This window comes from Ovis aries, chromosome 4 (genome assembly GCF_016772045.2).
Source record: "Ovis aries strain OAR_USU_Benz2616 breed Rambouillet chromosome 4, ARS-UI_Ramb_v3.0, whole genome shotgun sequence".
In the NCBI taxonomy this organism is placed as follows: Eukaryota; Metazoa; Chordata; class Mammalia; order Artiodactyla; family Bovidae; genus Ovis; species Ovis aries.
The window spans coordinates 72539761-72558642 of record NC_056057.1 but is presented as its reverse complement, the minus strand read 5'-3'; the positions used below and the strand labels follow the sequence as shown (position 1 = coordinate 72558642).

At 42.2% G+C, this 18882-nt stretch overlaps 1 protein-coding gene across 9 annotated transcripts in view; it reads right to left on the bottom strand.

Moving 5' to 3' along the window:
- Positions 1-18882, bottom strand: part of OSBPL3 (oxysterol binding protein like 3) — a 196352-nt gene that overhangs the window by 83141 nt on the left and 94329 nt on the right. For all 9 annotated transcript variants that reach the window (XM_042248661.2, XM_060415042.1, XM_027968666.3 and 6 more), the window contains one exon: positions 17161-17406. In XM_042248661.2, the coding sequence (XP_042104595.1) occupies positions 17161-17253 (93 nt within the window). In that variant the 5' untranslated portion in view covers positions 17254-17406. The remainder of the gene's footprint in view (positions 1-17160; positions 17407-18882) is intronic.

Sequence of the window (18882 nt, the reverse complement as noted above, 5' to 3'; positions counted from 1 at the left end):
AAACCTAAAGCTCAAAATTCTCTGAAAAGTACTCCAAAGAAATTAAGCTCCTTTGCTTTGCTTAAGACTCCCAGGCAGCACGCAGAGTGCTAATACCGAGATGTGCTAGACCACCATGCACATTTGCTCAAGACATTCAATCGTGCAAAATGTGAATGCCGAGAGGGATTAGATGTTACTTCATACTTAACAAAACTGGGAAAGAAAAGAAATGGAATGAGATCATGCTTGTTTAAAAGATAACAAGGATTAAATTTCAAAAAATGTTTCAAGGATTCATGTTAGAACTAGATTTCTCCTGAACTGAGACACAGTATACATCTAACAATCAGCATGTGTGGCGGGCAGGGGATCAGATTTGGTTTGTTGACTCTTGAATAAGCCAGACAGGGTTCACATTTATTACTACGAAACATCATCTTTTTCCCCCTCACTTCACCTTCTATCTGGGCTCAGGACATGAAACTCTTACCAGGCTGGAAGAGGCAGATCTAAGGAATTTAGGAAAGTGAAGGCTCTCCTTGACAGAGGGAGACAGCACTGCAGCCAGCACCTTTTCTGGCTCAACCTCCCAATCCTCCCCAACTTCAGCTTCCTTCTCTTTCACCATCCTGAAGTCATGAGGCTGAAATCTGACAGCCAGCATCCAGCCAGTGGTTCTCAGTAGAGGCAGTACTGTTCCCTTAGGCTGTGAAACCTTGGGGGCATTTTTAATTGTCAAAGTGATGGGGTGGGGGTGGAGTCTCTAGCATCTGATGGCTGGGGACCTGGGATGTTAGATGTCCTGAAATGCCTCAGTCTTGCACAATAAAACAACTTGTCCCAACATCTGCAAGAGTTTCCAAAGTGCACAGTGACATTTTCATAGGTGAAACCTGTTTATACTTGCCAAAGTATTTTTGCATGCTTTTTAGCACACTCTGAATTCTTGGGAATGCAACTGCTAAGTAACAGATAAGATTGTACTTTCTCCTGTTTGGGACTTTACCAACAGTCACCCACCTTTATGCAGAATCACTGACATCAGTGACAGTCGTGTTGCTTGTGTTATATGAGTTATTAATGCATCTCTGGGACTGGTGGGCTGCCGTCTATGGGGTCGCACAGAGTCGGACACGACTGAAGTGACTTAGCAGCAATGCATCTCTATGGGTCTGTATTAGTAGCTGTCACCCCATGTATAGGGGTACCTGACTACTCCATCACATCTTCTAGTGTAGTCATGTCTGGGCTTTTACACATTGTAATGTACACCTTAACATTAACCACTTTCTCTGAAGTTGCCTTTATTTATAACAAAGCACTTTGTTAACATTTTTAAAATTATGTGTGCAAATACATTAGGTGAAAAATCAGTTTCACTTGAGTGTTAAAGGTTCATTGAAACATTGGTCACAAAAGGGGACATTAGTATGATGGGGTTAAACATCACTGCTGATCTTGACACCAATTCTGTGAGAAGGAATGCCAGGCCGGGGAACAATGTAGCAAAATCACTTTGAAACTATAAGGGCTTGATCATTTTTACAAGTCAGTCCTTTTGGTTTCATCTTCAAAGTGTGTATCTTCCATGTCCCTTTCCCTGTTTCTACATTACCACCCACCACTCCATCAAACCTCACTTTCTAAGACACCCCACTTCTATGATACCCCATCAGGTCCTACCCTCCATGCAATGAAAAAATGAATACAACATATCTGTCATTTTCACTTCTGTGGCTTACTCGTATTATTCCAGCCTCCCAGAATCTTCTCATGCTCTTTTCCACCCATACAAAAGCTTCAAGATTTTAGCTCAGTGTCTATCTCTTCCCATGAAATTCCTAAATTACCCAAACTACATCAATCATGTATTACTGTAAATTATAGCAGTGTTGCTGTCCATGGGTTCCCCTGATAGCTCAGCTGGTAAAGAATCCGCCTGCAATGCAGGAGACCCCGGTTCGATTCCTGGGTCGGGAAGATCCCCTGGAGAAGGGATAAGCTACCCACTCCAGTATTCTTGGGCTTCCCTGGTGGCTCAGCTGGTAAAGAATCTGCCAGCAATGCGGGAGTCCTGGTTCTATCCCTGGGTTGGGAAGATTCCCTGGAGAAAGGAAAGGCTACCCACTCCAGTATTCTGGCCTGGAGAATTCCATGGACTGTATAGTCTATGGGGTCACAAAGAGTAGGACACGACTGAGCGACTTTCACTCACTTTCCCAAACACAGTTTTCTCCGTTATTAATGTCTTATATTGGTGTGGCACATTTTTTATAAGTAGATGAACTACATCGTTATTAACTAAAGTCCACAGTTTATACTAGGGAGTCACTCTTTGTGGCATACAGTTCTAAGAGTTCTGTCAAACACATAATGTTCATACGATTATATCCACCATTATAATAACAAAATAGTTTCACTTCCCTAAAAATCCACTTCCCTTAACTTTCATCTCCTCTCTTAACCTTCCTTGGAAACCAGTATTTATTGAATGTGGAAACCAAGGAAGAGAGAATTAGGTAACTTCCCCAATGTTGTAGAGTCAATGGACTGCAAAAACTATATTTTCAATCATTCTGCTCCATATTGTTGCACAGTGTACATTCTACTGTAATTTAAATATGCATATTTTAATAATTAATCAGGAGTAAACGCCATGGCGCGGCAGTTGGGGAGGGAGCGGGGTTGGAGTGGGGGAAAGTGAAAGTGAAGTCGCTCAGTTGTGTCCGACTCTTTGCTACCCTGCGGACTGAAGCCTACCGGGCCCCTCCGTCCATGGGATTTTCCAGGCAAGAGTACTGGAGTGAATTGCCATTTCCTTCTCCAGGGCATCTTCCTGACCCAGGGATCGAACCCGGGTCCCCAGCATTATAGGCAGACACTTTTACTGTCTGAGCCACCAGGGAAGTGATGGCTAAATTCAAGATCCAAAGGCATCTGAAAGAGTTATAAAGCCCTACCCTATGGGTAGAGACAAGCAGGGCTGGGATCCTCAGCGGAGCTGCCATGTCACCCATCCTGCGTCCTCCTGAATGGGGTAGGAAATCAGCCTGTGGGATTTAACGCTGTCAAGGCTTTGCTCAATCCCTTGCTTGTATCTGGAATGCCTGCCCCACCTGCTTCTCAGCCCAATGCTTTCTCACTTAGCCCCATACCACCTCCTCCTCGGGACAGAAACTGTCTCCCTTCTCAGCACTTGCACTTGTCTGTCTCCCTGGCTAGAATGTGAATACCATGAGGACCGAAACTGGGGCTTATTTCTTACAGTCTCACTACCTGTGACACAGAGGCCCTAAATAAATATCTGCTGAACCAATGAGTGTGAGGAGCAAGGGGCTATAATAACATGAACTGGATGGGAGTGAATTGGAGCCCAGGACAGAAAAAGCAGAGATAGCATATTGAAAAGCAGAGACATTACTTCGCCAACAAAGGTCCATCTAGTCAAGGCTATGGTTTTTCCAGTGGTTGTGTATGGATGTGAGAATTGGACTGTGAAGAAGGCTGAGCACCGAAGAATTGATGCTTTTGAACTGTGGTGTTGGAGAAGACGCTTGAGAGTCCCCTGGCCTGCAAGGAGATCCAACCAGTCCATTCTGAAGGAGATCAGCCCTGGGATTTCTTTGGAAGGAATGATGCTAAAACTGAAACTCCAATACTTTGGCCACCTCATGCGAAGAGTTGACTCATTAGAAAAGACTCTGATGCTGGGAGGGATTGGGGGCAGGAAGAGAAGGGGACGACAGAGGATGAGATGGCTGGATGGCATCACCGACTCGATGGACGTGAGTGTGAGTGAACTCTGGAAGTTGGTGATGGACAGGGAGGCCTGGTGTGCTGTGATTCACGGGGTCGCAAAGAGTCGGACATGACTGAGCGACTGAACCAAACTGAACTGAAAGGCTCCAGGAGGTAGGGTGTGGCTTCCCCATGCCTCACGCCCTCTGTGACCCAGAAAGAGGCTGCACACCTTGAGCTGAGTGCCCTGAGATGAATGGTGCGGGTGGACCCATGATCACAGCCCTGCTGACTTAGCCACCGCAGCTGGGCTGATGTCCTGCCCTCGGGTTGTTGGGCTTAGAGCTCCCTGTGACTATCAGGTGGAGAGAGAAACAGGACAGGCTGGGGGAAGCAGCTTCTTAAGGTCTTTGCTTAAGTTTAACTGAAGTCAGTCTGGCACTGTCATCTGGCATTAAATTCAGTCTGTTATACTGAACATCTGAAAGTACCAAATATAGAAAGCTGCTTTGTGGGGGGAAGGCAGCTAAGCGTTTATTCGTGCTCATTAGCTGGCAAAGTTCATTTCCATACTGCTGAGTACACGGACTGAAAGTGTTTCCTTCAAGCACAGCTGTTTCCACAGCGCACACATCCTCTGCACCTTTCAAATGCTGGCTTCTCAGTCACTGCCCTTGCAGTGATGTCAGAAATAGAAAACCATTGACAACCTTCATTCTTCCTGCAGCTGAAGAGTGTTGTGGAGGGAAGTTTTGTGGTTGCCTCTATCTGGCGTGACTGGAAAGTGGGTTGTTTTATTTAGTCTGTTAATCAGGTTTTTAAAATCACAAGGCAATCCCCAGCCTTAAACCATGTGGCACATACTTTAACATGACTTGAAAGGCATGAGTAATCTTCTAAAGCCTCAGGATCATATATTTTATGACTGTACTATGAACACCTGGAAATCCTTGGCAATAGATTTCCAGTTAATATAGTAAGAGCTTCAACTGACGTCAGACCAATTCTGGACTTGTATTTCTATCACTGAGACTTGGAGTTGTTGTTGCTTCTTGTCACTTGTTTCTTTCTCAACTAAGATTTTTCGAACACCAACAGGCCTGATGGAGTAATTAAAAAACAGAGTTGGGAGGTCAGGTGGGGGTATGTGATCTGATGCAGTGCTTCTCAACTAGAGCGAGTATACCAGTCACCGAAGACCTTGTCGAAACATAAGAGTTCAGGTTTGTAGAGCTGGATCGAGGCCGGACCTTCTGCACCTGCACAGGTGAGGCTGTTGTTGCTGCTGTTGCATGACAGGTCCACTCTCATACTCTAGGCCAGCACACTTACACAGTGCTGTATGTCAATTATGCCTCATTAAAATTAAAGGGAAAAATGCTCCATGGTAGATATTAATATGTTAACCAAACCAATGAAGCAAGTACAGTAATTAACATTAATAATGTTACTATTTATTATCTGTCAGGAAGTGTGCTAAACCACCGTATGTGCATTACTGCTCTTAATCTTTGCACAATCTTGCGAGGTTGGATTTATTCATTTCCAACTTGAAGAATTGAGATTTGACTTGACAGGCTCTGAGTATAAAACCAGGACCTATGGTAAGAATGATACGGCCCTGGATTCCAGCTCTGCATAAAGGATGACTGTCTTGATTATCTCATAGTTAGTGCTATGAAAAATAATGGAAATAAGGACTATGAAAGAGTAAATTCCTCAGTCACTGGGGAGTTTCGTCAAAGGCTGGCAGAGGTGCTACTGAGGGATTCGACCACACAGAGCTTTTCTGCTCAAGATCCATTCTGGACAAGATGACCTACAAGTGTATTAGAGTTCATCTGAAGCCACTGCCTCCCCTAAACTCAGCCCTACTTCTTCCCAAGCAGAGTCCGTCTCTGACAGCGCACTCCAGCACTGAGCACCCGCGTGTGTTGACCAAGAGGACAGGACCACTCTGTCCACCCACGGGACTCAAGTCTCGGCTGAGTTTTTTCCAGGGAGTACAGTGATGATTTGTTATTCCCTATAGAGTCATGAAATATTTCTCTTTAAACCCCAGAGTTCAAAGGAGAAATGTGGAAGTTATCTACCCAGGTCTCATTTTAGAGATGAGGAATCTAAGAGAAATGATCTTCTCAGGACCACGAACATGAGTAAAGGACTTCTGAGGACCAGAACTCAGCCCACTGACTCTGACTCATTACCTTTCCTCTACCCCTTCTGAGGAATGAGCTTGTTTGCACAGTCGCAGTCAGCTTAGTGTAGGAGATGCTGCGGGAGCTCACCATGAGGACATGTGATACCAGGGAAAATCTCTAAGGGGACTCTTCTGTGAGTGGGGCTGGACCAGAGGCACAAAGGTGGGAAGACTTCTACATGGTTTTATTTGAAATACCTCCTAGAACTGTTCAATATTTTATCTTTAATTTTTTTTAAAAAAAATCATACTTTTTTGGACATAGCAAAGAGATCTCCACTTTGATGTCTGAGCCCTGGAGAGAAACAAAGACATTTTGTATTCAGATAGAACACTTCTGTGCTCTAAAGACAGGGTAACCACGCTCCTTCAGAAAACTCACTCCATTGCTGGATGGCACTAGCTGATAACTGTGTTTTCTTTTCCAGCTCACCCAAAGCTATTTTTTCAGAGCTAATTGAAATTAATCAAAGTAGAAGTACATTCTGACTAATTAATGCATACATGATTTAAAAATCATAGGAGAAGGTGCCATATGTTTAGCACAAGAAACATCCTTATCCTTGATCCAAATCATTAGTGACTTTCTTTCATTGTTCTGTATAAACAACTGACTCTCATCATGAGAACCTGGCGCCAGGTTAAGATCCTGGAGAGCCTTATGAATCAAAGAAGGAACGTCTTTTTTGTTAAGTAGGTTATATTCTACTTACAACTGAGCTTCTTTTTAATAGGGGAGTCTCTAAGGTTAGCATCAGGTACTAAGATGCAAAAATATGAAACCACGTGCTAGCCTCCAAAAAGTTAATAGACATTAAAAATGAAGAAACACCACAAGGTCGAAGCCTTGTAAATGCCAAATGGGAGACACATATAAACCCGCTACAGATTCTTGTTCCCAGGCAGGCATGATCTCATGTGGGACTGGATCCACCTGAGTGGAATGTCTTGAGCTGGAACATGAAGAAACATTGACAAAGAGTGAGAAGAAGGGTTTCTGAGGCTACCCTGACAAAGTACCACAACCTGGGTGTCTTAACAGAAATCTGCCCTCTCACAGTTCTGGAGGCTGGAAGTCCAAAATTAAGGTGTTAGCAGGGCTATGCTCTCTCCAGAGGCTCTGTGGAGAATGTGTGTTTTAACGTGAGCAACTGCAACAAAATGGCACAGACTGCGAGGGGAGCCCAGGTCAAGGGGCTAGCAGATTCGGCTCCTGTGAGAACCCGGTCCCTGTCCTGGAGACAGCTGCCTTCTTGCTGTCTGCTCCCATGGCAAGAGGCTCTGTGTCGCTCCTTTCTCATAATGGTATTAATCCCAGCGTGAAGACACCACCCTCATCCAAGCCTAATAACCCCCCACTTAAAAATGCCGTCATGTTGAGGGTTAGGGCTTCAACATATGAACTGGGCGCAGGGGAGTGGGGAGACACAGATTCAAACACTGTAAGGGTGTTTTCTGGCTCTTCCAGGCTCCAGGAGAATCAGAATTCTTTGACTGGTAGCCCCATCACTCCAATCTCTGCCTCCATCTTCTTACACCTGCCCCGACATGCCTATCTTTTCTCTGTGTGTTTCCCATGAGGACGTTGGTCATTGAATTTGGGTCATTAAGCCAGGATGCTCATCTCAAGATTCTTATGTCTTTAATGAAATAAGATAACACTGACAGGTTCCAAGGACTAGGATGTAGATATATCTTTGGGGGAAGGGGGAGAGACCATTTAGCCTATTACTCAGGGCAAGAGGGACCACTCTACTAGAGATTGCCAGGAAAGTGACTCATCTGGGGTGAGAAGAGAGAGGTGATTTTGGCTGTGGTGGGAGCTTAGGTAAGGTGTAGAGGGAGATAAGCTGGACTCGATGGTAGGGCCAGGGTATGTGGGACCATAGAGAGATATGAGATTATTCCAAGGAAATCTCCTATCTTGCCTCTGTCCGATTTATTACATGCTTACTTCTGGACCTTTAGTATTTTAATAGCATCACAGACTCAGACTTTCCCCTCTCTAGGGGAAAAAAAAAAACAGTTGAGTCAGTTTGTGTCACATTTGCCTCTATAGCTCTCAGAGATTAGTCCAGTAACTGCAAAACTAGTAAGCTGTGCTCTCAGCAAAAGCATCTGAGGCAGGTTCTGCCTTCCTGTAACTTGCACTATGACCAGGGCCAGTTGTGAATAAACACATAGATTCTCTTAAGGTTCCCCTTGTGGTTTCTACCAAACTCGTGTTTCTAAAACCCACCAAAATACATTTGCTCTGCTACTCTAGAATTACAGATCAGTTTGCATGGTTCAGCAACTTCCAGAAGTGTTTGAATATTCAGTGTGGTTTCTTGTGCTCTTCAGAGTGTGGAAGGCAGCTACCTGGCATAGGCAGGCATGCAAAGTGACAAGGAAATCCTGATTATTTAAATACATCATTTTAGCCAAAGTTTTCATTTCTTCCTATATCAAATGTTTGCTTTAACTTTACAAGACTTAGGGTAGCAATATAGAGAACTGAGTCTTGTATCTTTGCCTTTCCTATTTTCAGTGCATAATGTCACAACCATGGGTATGACCAAAGCCTAGGCTGTAAGGAAAAGTAAAATGCTCAGAAGGTGGGAAGGGGGGGGATTCCAAAACACTAAGATGGAACTGTATAGGTAATTATTTTTCTCTGTTGGAACCACCAGAAAAATAACAGCTCTAGACAAACAGACCTGGAGGATCCTTTTGATTGCTTCCCGCATCCGTGTTATTCTTGCCACTGCATGTACAGAGGTTTTGGCTTCTGGAGGTTTGTTTAAACAACAATCATTTGTACACAGGACACAAGGAACTGGAGTTAACTTCTAAAGAAGCCTTGCAGCATCAAAACAAACCCAGTGTTCTTCAAATATATAGTTGCCTGACCCTCTACCACTTATTAGCTGTGTAACTCTAAATCAGCAGTTAATTGGGCCATACTTTCTCTCTGAAGTGTAGAAAAATACAGACCTCATTGGATTGTTTTGAGATTCCAAAGGAGAGTAGGAAAGGATGTTGTGAGCTCGAATGATGCTATCAGTTGCTTATTAACTTCTAGAGTCCCTGGCTGATTTTTCTTCTCAGAGCAGCCTAGACAGAAGCCAGACTGCCTCGCAGCTCACGGATGAGACAGGGAAGCAGTTGCTGTGGCAGTACTGCTTGAGGGCTCCTGGAACTCCTGCTTCTGGAAGGTGAATCTGTATCAAACACTAACATAGCACTTACTATGCGCAGACTCTCTTCTAACTTAAACATTTGGCATAGCCTTAAAAGAAACCTAGATACAGAGGGGTCAAGGACCTTGCCCGAGGTCGAACAGCTTACAAACAGTCCATGATTTAAACTCAGGCTATTTGCTGTCAAGCAACTTCATGCTCTTTGCCTTTTATTTTCTGTGACCATCACAGAACAGTGTGATGCAATCATGCCACTCCCAAGCCACTCTTTCTTGAGGAGTCTTTCTTGTGGTATTTATTCAGTCTATACTTATAAAAGACAGCAGGTAAATTTCAGCATCTAAAGACAATACAAATTAAAAGAAACAAATGGGACTACATATTTTCAGTACCCAGATAGCTGAAATTACAAACACCTAAACATTATAGCTTTAATTCACTCTTCTTGGCAAATTCTCTCCCATTCAACTCCTGTAGTTTTAAGGGTTCTGGCACCAAGCCCAGCCAGTATGGGCTCCCTGGAGTGCAGCATAATCTAAGAGCATGCATAAATAAATCCTCATCAGGTGACCCTGGGAGAGCTCAAAGTTCCACTTCAGATTACCCCAGGGACAAGAGGGCAACAAGAATAAATTGCATAATTGTATGGAGATTCATGTAGCAATAGACCTCTCCATTTCAAATCTCCTGCAATAATGAGTGAAGCACTTGTTAAATTATTTCGGAAGGATTCATTTCCTGATTTTTTACACAGCAAATGCTATAACGCATTTAAAAAAACATAACGGAAGCTATGTTGTCTCTATAATTCATAGTCTTCCCAATCAGAGCGATCTCTCGTTTGTAGTGGTCTGTTCAGCTGTCCTGTCTTTAGTAGCTTCACATCCCCTGCTCATGGTCTTTTAATAATAGGTTCTCAATGGATAATGAAGAAATAAAACTTAGGACATATAGCACTCTTTTAAAAAGGACCAAAAAAAATTATAATAAGAAAGGAGAAAGAGAGAGAAAAAAAACCTATTCATTCAACTCTAGCACAATCTGGCTTCTGAAATGTGTTACTTTGAAAGTTCTAGGAAGGAAATGTAAGGGGGCAGTGGGAAAAAGACAAGAGGAAATTACTCATGTTTAACAAGTTTCAAAATAGCAATTCTCTCTCCCACTTAGACATCTCTTAATATATGCACAGAGCTTTGTGAATTGCAGTCTTTCTACCTAGTAACCACATGCTTATTTAATCCACCCTTATCAAATGTCTAGCATGTGCTAGCTTAGGTACTTCATATTTATTATTTCACTTAGATCTCAAAAGGAAGCAAAATTACCTATATATCACAGCTGAAAAAAATCAAGGCTCAGAAGTTTTCTATTACATGACAAGGTCATCCAGCTAGCAAAAAGCAGAGCCAATGTGAACACAAGTCAGTTTCAACAAAGACAGTCTTCTGTTCCATACTTTCCAATAGAGCAGGTTGTTCGGAGAAAACATTTAGAGATTTCATCACTTGCCATAAAAAAGAAAAACTCAACACAGAGATCTTCGTTCATTTTTTGAAATCCTTGTTAAGATGTCTGTCACTGGAAGGAGGGAGCTTGGGAACGTGTAATTTTTTGCTCCTGTTCCCCACGTGTCCCTGGCCATACATTCCAATCTGCCCTTGAGACAGGGATATTTGCTGCTGGTGTTCAGTAAATTCAGCCCAATAATTTGCAGTTGCTATGTACAAAGCCCTGTGCTGGTGCCATGAGAGCTCAAAAGATGTGTAAATAAGACCCAGGACTCAAAGAACCATATACTCATTCCACCAGTGAATTAACCAAAGGAGAGGAGAGAACAGGACTGTGTTAAGCATGGCATTAGCCAAACTGAAGGTTCTCAAACAGAACATTTGTAAAGGCTTCTCTCAACTCCTGTCTGTAGACCTGACAGAACTGGGGTACCCTTTTTCTCTGTTCCTGTTTTCTCATGAACAGACTTGAACCAGCCTTTCACACCCCCCACTCCAAGGAAACCTCCTGGCAATGTCACCAATGACCTCCATCATCAACGGTCATTCTCAGCTTCACTTTGACCTATCAAACAGCCACATTAAAGTATTGCAATTCACATAAATTGCATGTATGTTGGAAATTACGTACAATGAGCATATAGTATTAATTTTCTAAAAATTATTTTTAAAGAGATAAAGCAATAAACGATTCAAGAAAAATCACAAAATTCTAAAAAGCAGAACAGTTTCACATGAATCCATCTAGCTAAAGGGGAGAGCTAAGCCAAAGTCTGGGATGAGAAGAACAGTGAAGCAAAGACTGACTTTGAACACTACAAGGAATGGGGTATGAAGACTACAGTCAGAAGGGACCAACAATCTATTCTTCGTATAAACTGAGTTCCTTTAGTTGCGGATTTCCTGCAAGGAGAATAGATTCCTACTGAGTTAAGATGCTATATCTGAAAGACGGTCTACTTCAAAGAGATCCACTTCTTATGCAGAGTATCAGGGTCCTTAAAACGAGAGTATTTCAGTTCTGGGTCTGTAATTGGCCAAAGTGAAGGGAGCTCATTAATAATTATTTCTAAAATTTACAGACAACCTTTCTCCAGTGAGTTTCACTGGCTTTTAGCCAGTGAAAATACTAAATATTCTCTTTCATCCCTATAGAGGGAATGGGAGGTGAGTTTCGTCTCCATTTAATAGATGGAGAACTGAGGTGAACCTCACTTGCCATAAGTTCCTCCAATGGCAGAATATAAAGACTGTAGCAGTCATCTCTTGACTTCAACCTGCTAATATCACTAAGGGGTGAAAATGTGGCACTCACGCTACCGTTCACCCTGCCTGTGCCCACAGCCATAGCTGAAAATAGGGCATTCTCTCCCACTGAACCCAGACTCAACCGCAGAATACTTCTCAACACAATGCTCTGAGTAGCAACTACCAATAGCTAGGTGCTGACATGGGGAAAAGGGAAAAACACACACCCATGCAAGGACAAGGCCAAGCAAAACAGAATGGAGTCAGAATTTAATTCCTGTTTTCTCTTGTTTTGCTAAGTTGCGTCAGTCGTGTCCGACTCTGTGCGACCCCATAGATGGCAGCCCACCAGGCTCCCCCGTCCCTGGGATTCTCCAGACAAGAACACTGGAGTGGGTTGCCATTTCCTTCTCCAATGCATGAAAGTGAAAAGTGAAAGTAAAGTCGCTCAGTTGTGTCCGACCCTCAGTGACCCCATGGACTTCAGCCCACCAGGCTCCTCCGTCCATGGGATTTTCCAGGCAAGAGTACTGGAGTGGGGTGCCATTGCCTTCTGCCTTTCTCTTGTTTTAGGTACAGGTTATGCCAGATGTTCAGTATATCAAATATAGCTCATATATTTTAAATTCTGTTACATTATTCTCTAAAAGTACTTTGCTAATGTGTATAAAATAAGATACATTTTAAAAGTACACATTCATATACACATTGTATACTTCCGTGGACTTCTCCACAATACTACAGAGGTATGGGTAGGTACATGAATGATAGCTGCAAAAGTTTCTGGGACACAAAGTAGAACTCTTCACTATGAAATTTTAGGTTTTCTACAAATAGGAATGAAATTCAAAGTAATGTCAACTATAATAAAAATAAATGTTAATATGAATTCAGCACCTACTATGAATCTAACCCTAGATTAAATGCTTTAGTTCTAATCCTCACGATAATCTTATGAGAAAAGAATGATTTTTCTAATTTCATTGATGAGAAAACTGAAGTTTTAGAGAATCTAAGGTTGCAGAAACAAATATCAAGTGGAACCAAGATTGGAGAGTTCAAGTTCTAATCACTAGGCATAACTTCCTAAAATTATCTTGATAAAATTATATTTATGGACTGTTCCCACTGACAAAACGAGGCATTCTGTATATGAAATTTCAAGAGTCCTAGTATTCAAGTTGAAAGATCACAGAACTCTTTTGCTTGGGTTTTCAAGGCTGTAAGTTGTAAACTACATCTTAGATTCAATTTGTAGAAGTGAAAAACACAGATCACATTTAACACCCAGATCTTATCATTTTATCCTTTAAGGAAGCAAATTCCTTTAACATATTTAGAAAGGAGAGTATCCACACATAAATGAGGGCTCCTTGAGATTTTATGTGAGGGGGTTCTCGGAGAGGAAAAACAAGTTCAAGTTCAGTTCAAGAAACAAGGACAAGGGCAAATTCAGTGGGAGGAACTGAGAGAGAGCCAGGTGGCTGGCGTATAGAGACCTAATGTCACCTGGTGATGATGGTAAGAATTTATATGAAAATGACTCTAGAAGACCACGTCTTTCAGCCAAGGTTGTACTGAAAGTTTATACATTTAATGCCGCTTCCCTGTCACCATATGAGCTCCAAACATGAAAAATATACAAAGATATAAAAATGTAGGGTTTTTTCCCTTTGGTATGTCTGTGTGATTTAAAAAAAAGAAAGAAAGAAAGATTAATTATCTCATGGATAAGACACAAAATAGAAATGCAAAGAATACTGCAGACAGATGTGTCCAGGAGTTCTATTCCTGTGTGCTCATAAAGCTAAAAATATCCCCAGAAAAAGGCCGAGACCTGAGCTAGCTTACTGCTGGAAATCAGAGAATGTGGAGGGGGAAGCCGTACACCATGATGAAAGACTTTACAATCTGCCTCTCCAGGGAGATGGCAGGAGGCAGACAGCCTCAGCACCCAGATCGGACCATGCTGCATGCTGGCCTGGCGGTGGTTCTTAGATCGTCATAGTCGCTGTGAACAGAAGTCCCAGCTAGAAACAGAAGATTTCACTCTGGACTGGGGTCATCAGAGATAGGAAGTAGGTAACAGGAAATTCTGAGCTAGGGCAGGATGAGTACAGAGAGAGGGATAGGGGGAAAGCAAGTGCAAAATCACACCCTAAACTGTAATTCCAAAGCACATGAGAAACACTAGCATTAATACAGATGGCCAGTAAACTTAACATCTGACTTATCTCCTCCAGATGGAATTAACAGAACCTAGAAATGACTTTAATCTGGAGCTTTAGAAACAAGTAGGTTGTTACACAGATTATCTTCATTGGCTGTATTTTAAAATTGCTCAAATAAAATTTCTTATTATATCTAAATCTTAAAGTTTAAATGTTGAACTTGAACTATCCAGAGATTGGAAACACAGCGTGATCATTATATTTAGCATCTGAAAGACGCCTGGATAAGGCTGTGTTCCCTAAGAGTCATGAAGTAAGAACTTCCATGGTCCCTGCATTTCTGCAGCATGTTCAGAGACTAAAAGACCATCGTGAGATGGTGTGTGATGGAGAAATGGACATGAATTGCCAAGGCGGACAACACAGAGGGAAAAGCTGAGCCAATCCTATAACAGAACACTTATTTTGACAGAAGGATGGAAAAATGGACATAATAAGAAAAGATCCCTAAAAAATAAACATGGCTTTATAACTAGATTCTGGAGAAGGAAATGGCAGCCCCCTCCAGGATTCTTGCCTGGAGAATCCAATGGACAGAGGAGCCTGGCGGGCTACAGTCCATGGGGTCGCAAGAGTCTAACACAACCTAGCAACCACACCACCACCACTACCACCATAACTAGATCCAGGTTAAAGCTGGAACGCTTTGCCGTGCTACATGCTCAGCTGCTTCAGTCACGTCTGACTCTTTGCAACCTCATGGACTGTAGCCTGCAAGCCTCCTCAGTCCATGGGATTTTTTTCCAGGCAAGAATACTGGAGTGGGTTGCCACTCCCTCCTCCAGGGGGTCTTCTTGACCCAGGAATTGAACCTGTGTCTCCTGGTTGCAGGTGGATCTTTACCGCTGGGCCACCAGGGAAGACCCAGAGTTGGAATAAACTTATTAAAGTCTCCATCTTCTCCACCACAGAGCAAAAGTAAGTATTGATATTTACAAAGCAAAATTACATGCACATTAAATTGAGAGATCCTAAATATAAATGATGACCATTTGATGAATGAATGGCTGAATGATCAACCCATTCTAAGTCAGAAAAAACGGTGAGGCATCACACATATTCTTCTTACTCTTTATGTTGGAACTCAAAAATAAAAGCTCTGTGAAAAACCAAATCAATCAGTTTCCAGTAACACATCAAAAACATGTTTCTGTGGTATCCAGTCCTAGAATTTCATTTCCCTGCTCCAACTGCTATGCTGTTATATATAAGCACTGGCTGCTTGAATGAATCACATGCTATCCCTTTATCCAAGGAGGACACAGGAATAGATGCTACTAAGTGCAAAACACTGGGGGAAAATAATACACTTTGCTTTAATCCCAACCAGATTTGCGGCTGACGGAAAGAAACGCTCGCATGCAAAGCTGACAAACAGGGTGAGATTAGTCACCCTCATGAAACTAGAATTCCTAGGGAGCCATGATGTATTCTGGAGGAGGGCATGGCAACCCACTCCAGTAATCTTGCCTGGAGAATCCCATGGACAGAGGAGCCTGGAGGGCCACAGTCCATGGGGTCACAAAGAGTTGGACACAACTGAGCAACTAAGCATAGCACAGCCCAGCACAGCACATGATGCATTAGACAAGGAATAATTATCATCATTTGTTTTTAACCCCAGAAGGAGGTGATGACAGTAATGGGTGAAAAAATTATTCTTCCTAACCTCTCAGGGGAGACCTTGGAGAACTCCCCAGATGCCCCTATGGTAAAATCTCATTTGTCTGGAATTATAGATTCTAATGCTACAAGGCAGTATTGAGAGGTGGCAAGCTCCCTATCTGAGGCAGTGTTGGAATGGAAAGACCCGTGATGACGTGTCATAAATGTGTGGATGTGCCAGAGCTGGGTGGTTGCTGGATTGTTGCTTCCAAATCTGGAATCAAAGACTCAGGGTCAATTTAGGTCAGCACGTCCCATGGCGGAAAGGCAAGGCCAGCACAGACTACAGACGTTGAAAAGCCTCTGAGACCACTTTGGCTATTAAACCCGCAGCTTTTGGACAGCTCACTCTCTACTTAACTGAAGGTGAAAAAATTATAATGATTAATGTGCATTTACTGTCATGGATCTAAAACCAGCAAATTCTGCCAACAGGGATTTTTTAAGAAAGGAAACCAAGGAACAACATATAATTAGCTGACAGTTATTTAGGAGTTAATTATTCAGTCCTTTGTTTCACTTCTTCCCACTTAATTCCTTTTGACCACTTCTCTGTTGACTTGCTTCCCTTGCCCGTTAGAGAAGTGAAGCAGGTGAGACTCTAAGTTATAAGGGGGCATTCTGTGGCTGGAAGCAGTCATAAAAAGTTTGGTAAAGGGAAGGAAAGGAGGGCAGGAGGATATTATAATTACTGGAAAAGTGATTGTTTGCTTTTTTATTTTGGTTAGCGGGGTATAAAAGGAAAGTGTGGGCTCTGAAGTCAAACAGAATGAGCTTTGGTTTCTTGTTTCTGCCACTTAATACACAATCTGTGTGTCCTCAGGCAGAATAACTTCATTGGTCTGACTCAGCTTCCTTACAGAGAAAACAGGAATATCAATATCTGTGTTGGAAGACAGTGGCAACAATTGAATAAAATAATGCAAAGAGCCAAATACAAATCTTCCCATCCAGCAGACTCTCAAGCTACATTATGAAAATTATCTAAAATTTACTCCTCTCAGATAACTGCTGCTGCTGCTGCTAAGTCGCTTCAGTCATGTCCAACTTTGTGCGACCCCATAGACAGCAGCCCACCAGGCTCCCCCGTCCCTGGGATTCTTCAGGCAAGAACACTGGAGTGGGTTGCCATTTCCTTCTCCAATGCATGAAAGTGAAAAGTGAAGGTGAAGTTGCTCAGTTGTGTCCGACTCTTTAGCGACCTCATGGACTGCAGCCTACCAGGCTCCTCCGTCCATGGGATTTTCTAGGCAAGAGTACTGGAGTACTTCTTCTCAGATAACTAAGATATGACTAAAAGCAAATGTTCCTAAAATGAGAAGTAGGAGTTCCCAAGTAAATGTACACATTTTAATCTGCAAACTTCTTGATTTAAATTTGCTCTTGAAATTTCCATTAAACTTTACCTGTCGACTTCCTTGCTTGGAAGAGCAGCTGCTTGTGCTCCTTGAAGGTGAGACCAATTTTTGGGATACCGCAAGGCTCTTCTCATCACTCATCTTGAATGGCGTGTCACTTGGCCTCAGTGTAGTCAGAATGCCATCAGAAGACAGTGGAGCAGGGAGTATAGATATGGAAGTCCCACACAGGCAGGTGGCTCAGCTTTTATCCAATATGTTTTAAAACCATTTTGGATGCCCTAGAGAAAATCCCTAAAACCAAAATAAAAGAATTAGCAAAAAAGTCCCAGGCATCAGACATCATCTATAATTAGCCACTGAATGTCTGAAAGTTGTTTATCCACGCTACAGATTACAGAGCCATGATGGTTAGTCATATCAGGGGCTGGAAAGGAAAAGATGCTTTATACCTATCTCTTATTGAAAATTATGGTGGTGGTTTTTCATATATGTGGTTTTTCATGTAGCTCTGCAATGTGACAGGCTTAAGAACACTAGTAGAAAATCTGAGTCCAGACACATAGAAAATCTGTACCATAAAAAAAATCCCAAATCACAGTGAGATACCACTTCACACCCATGATGATAGATATAATCAAAAACCTGAAAAATAACAAGTGTTGGAAGAAACTGGAACCTCCAGGTATTCCTTCTAGAAATTCAAAATGGTGACAACAGTCTGGCAGATTTTTAGAAGTTAAACATAGAATTATCCTATGATTCAGCACTTACACTCCTAGGTATATACCAAAAGAATTGAAAAAAGTATTTCAACAAAAATTTGTACAAGAAGGTTCACAGCAACGCTATTTACTCACAATAGCCAAAGGTAAAAATAACCCAAATATCCATCAACTGATTAACGAATAAATTACATACTGTAAGTGATAGGGGTCTGGATGTTTGTGCCTCCCCCCAAGCCCACCATCCAAATTCATATGTTGAAATCCTAATGCCCAACAAGACTGTATTACAAGGTAGGGGTTTGGGGAGGTGTTAGGTCCTGAGGGAAGAGCCCTCATGAATGGAATTACTGCCCTTATGAAAGAGACCCCAGAAGTCCCCAGCCCCTTCTACCATGTGAGGCTACCATGATAAGCCTGCCACCTAGAGGGTACTCTGGCCATACTGACATCTTCATCTTGGACTTCCAGCCTCTAGTCCTGTGAGGAATAAACTTTTATGCTTATATGCCATCCAGTCGGCAACATTTTGTTAGAACAGCCCAAACAGACTGAAAGAGTATATTCACACAATGGAATTATTTTTTCAGGAATTAAAAGGAATGAAGTACTGACACATGCTATAACGTAAATGAGCCCTAAAAACATTATGCTAAATGAAACAGCCGGACATAAAAAACCCCCACATAGTACATGTTTCTATTTATACGAAACATCCAAAGCAGGCGAATCCATAGAGACAGAAAGCCAATTAGTGGTTGTCAGGGGCTGGGGGATTTGAGGAATAGAGTTCAGCTACAGGGTTTCCTTTAATGGTGATTAAAATGTTCTGGAACTAGTATATTGTGAAAGTACTAAATGTCCCTGAATTATATACTTGAAAATGGTTAAAAAGTTAATTTTATGTTATGTATATTTTACAATAATTTTTTAAAATCCCTTTCTGTTTTTTTGAGGGGATGTGGTTGGGGAATTTGTTCTACCAAAGGTTTCTGGAGACATCTTCTAAAAAAAACTACAACATGGTATAACAAAAACCATGGGA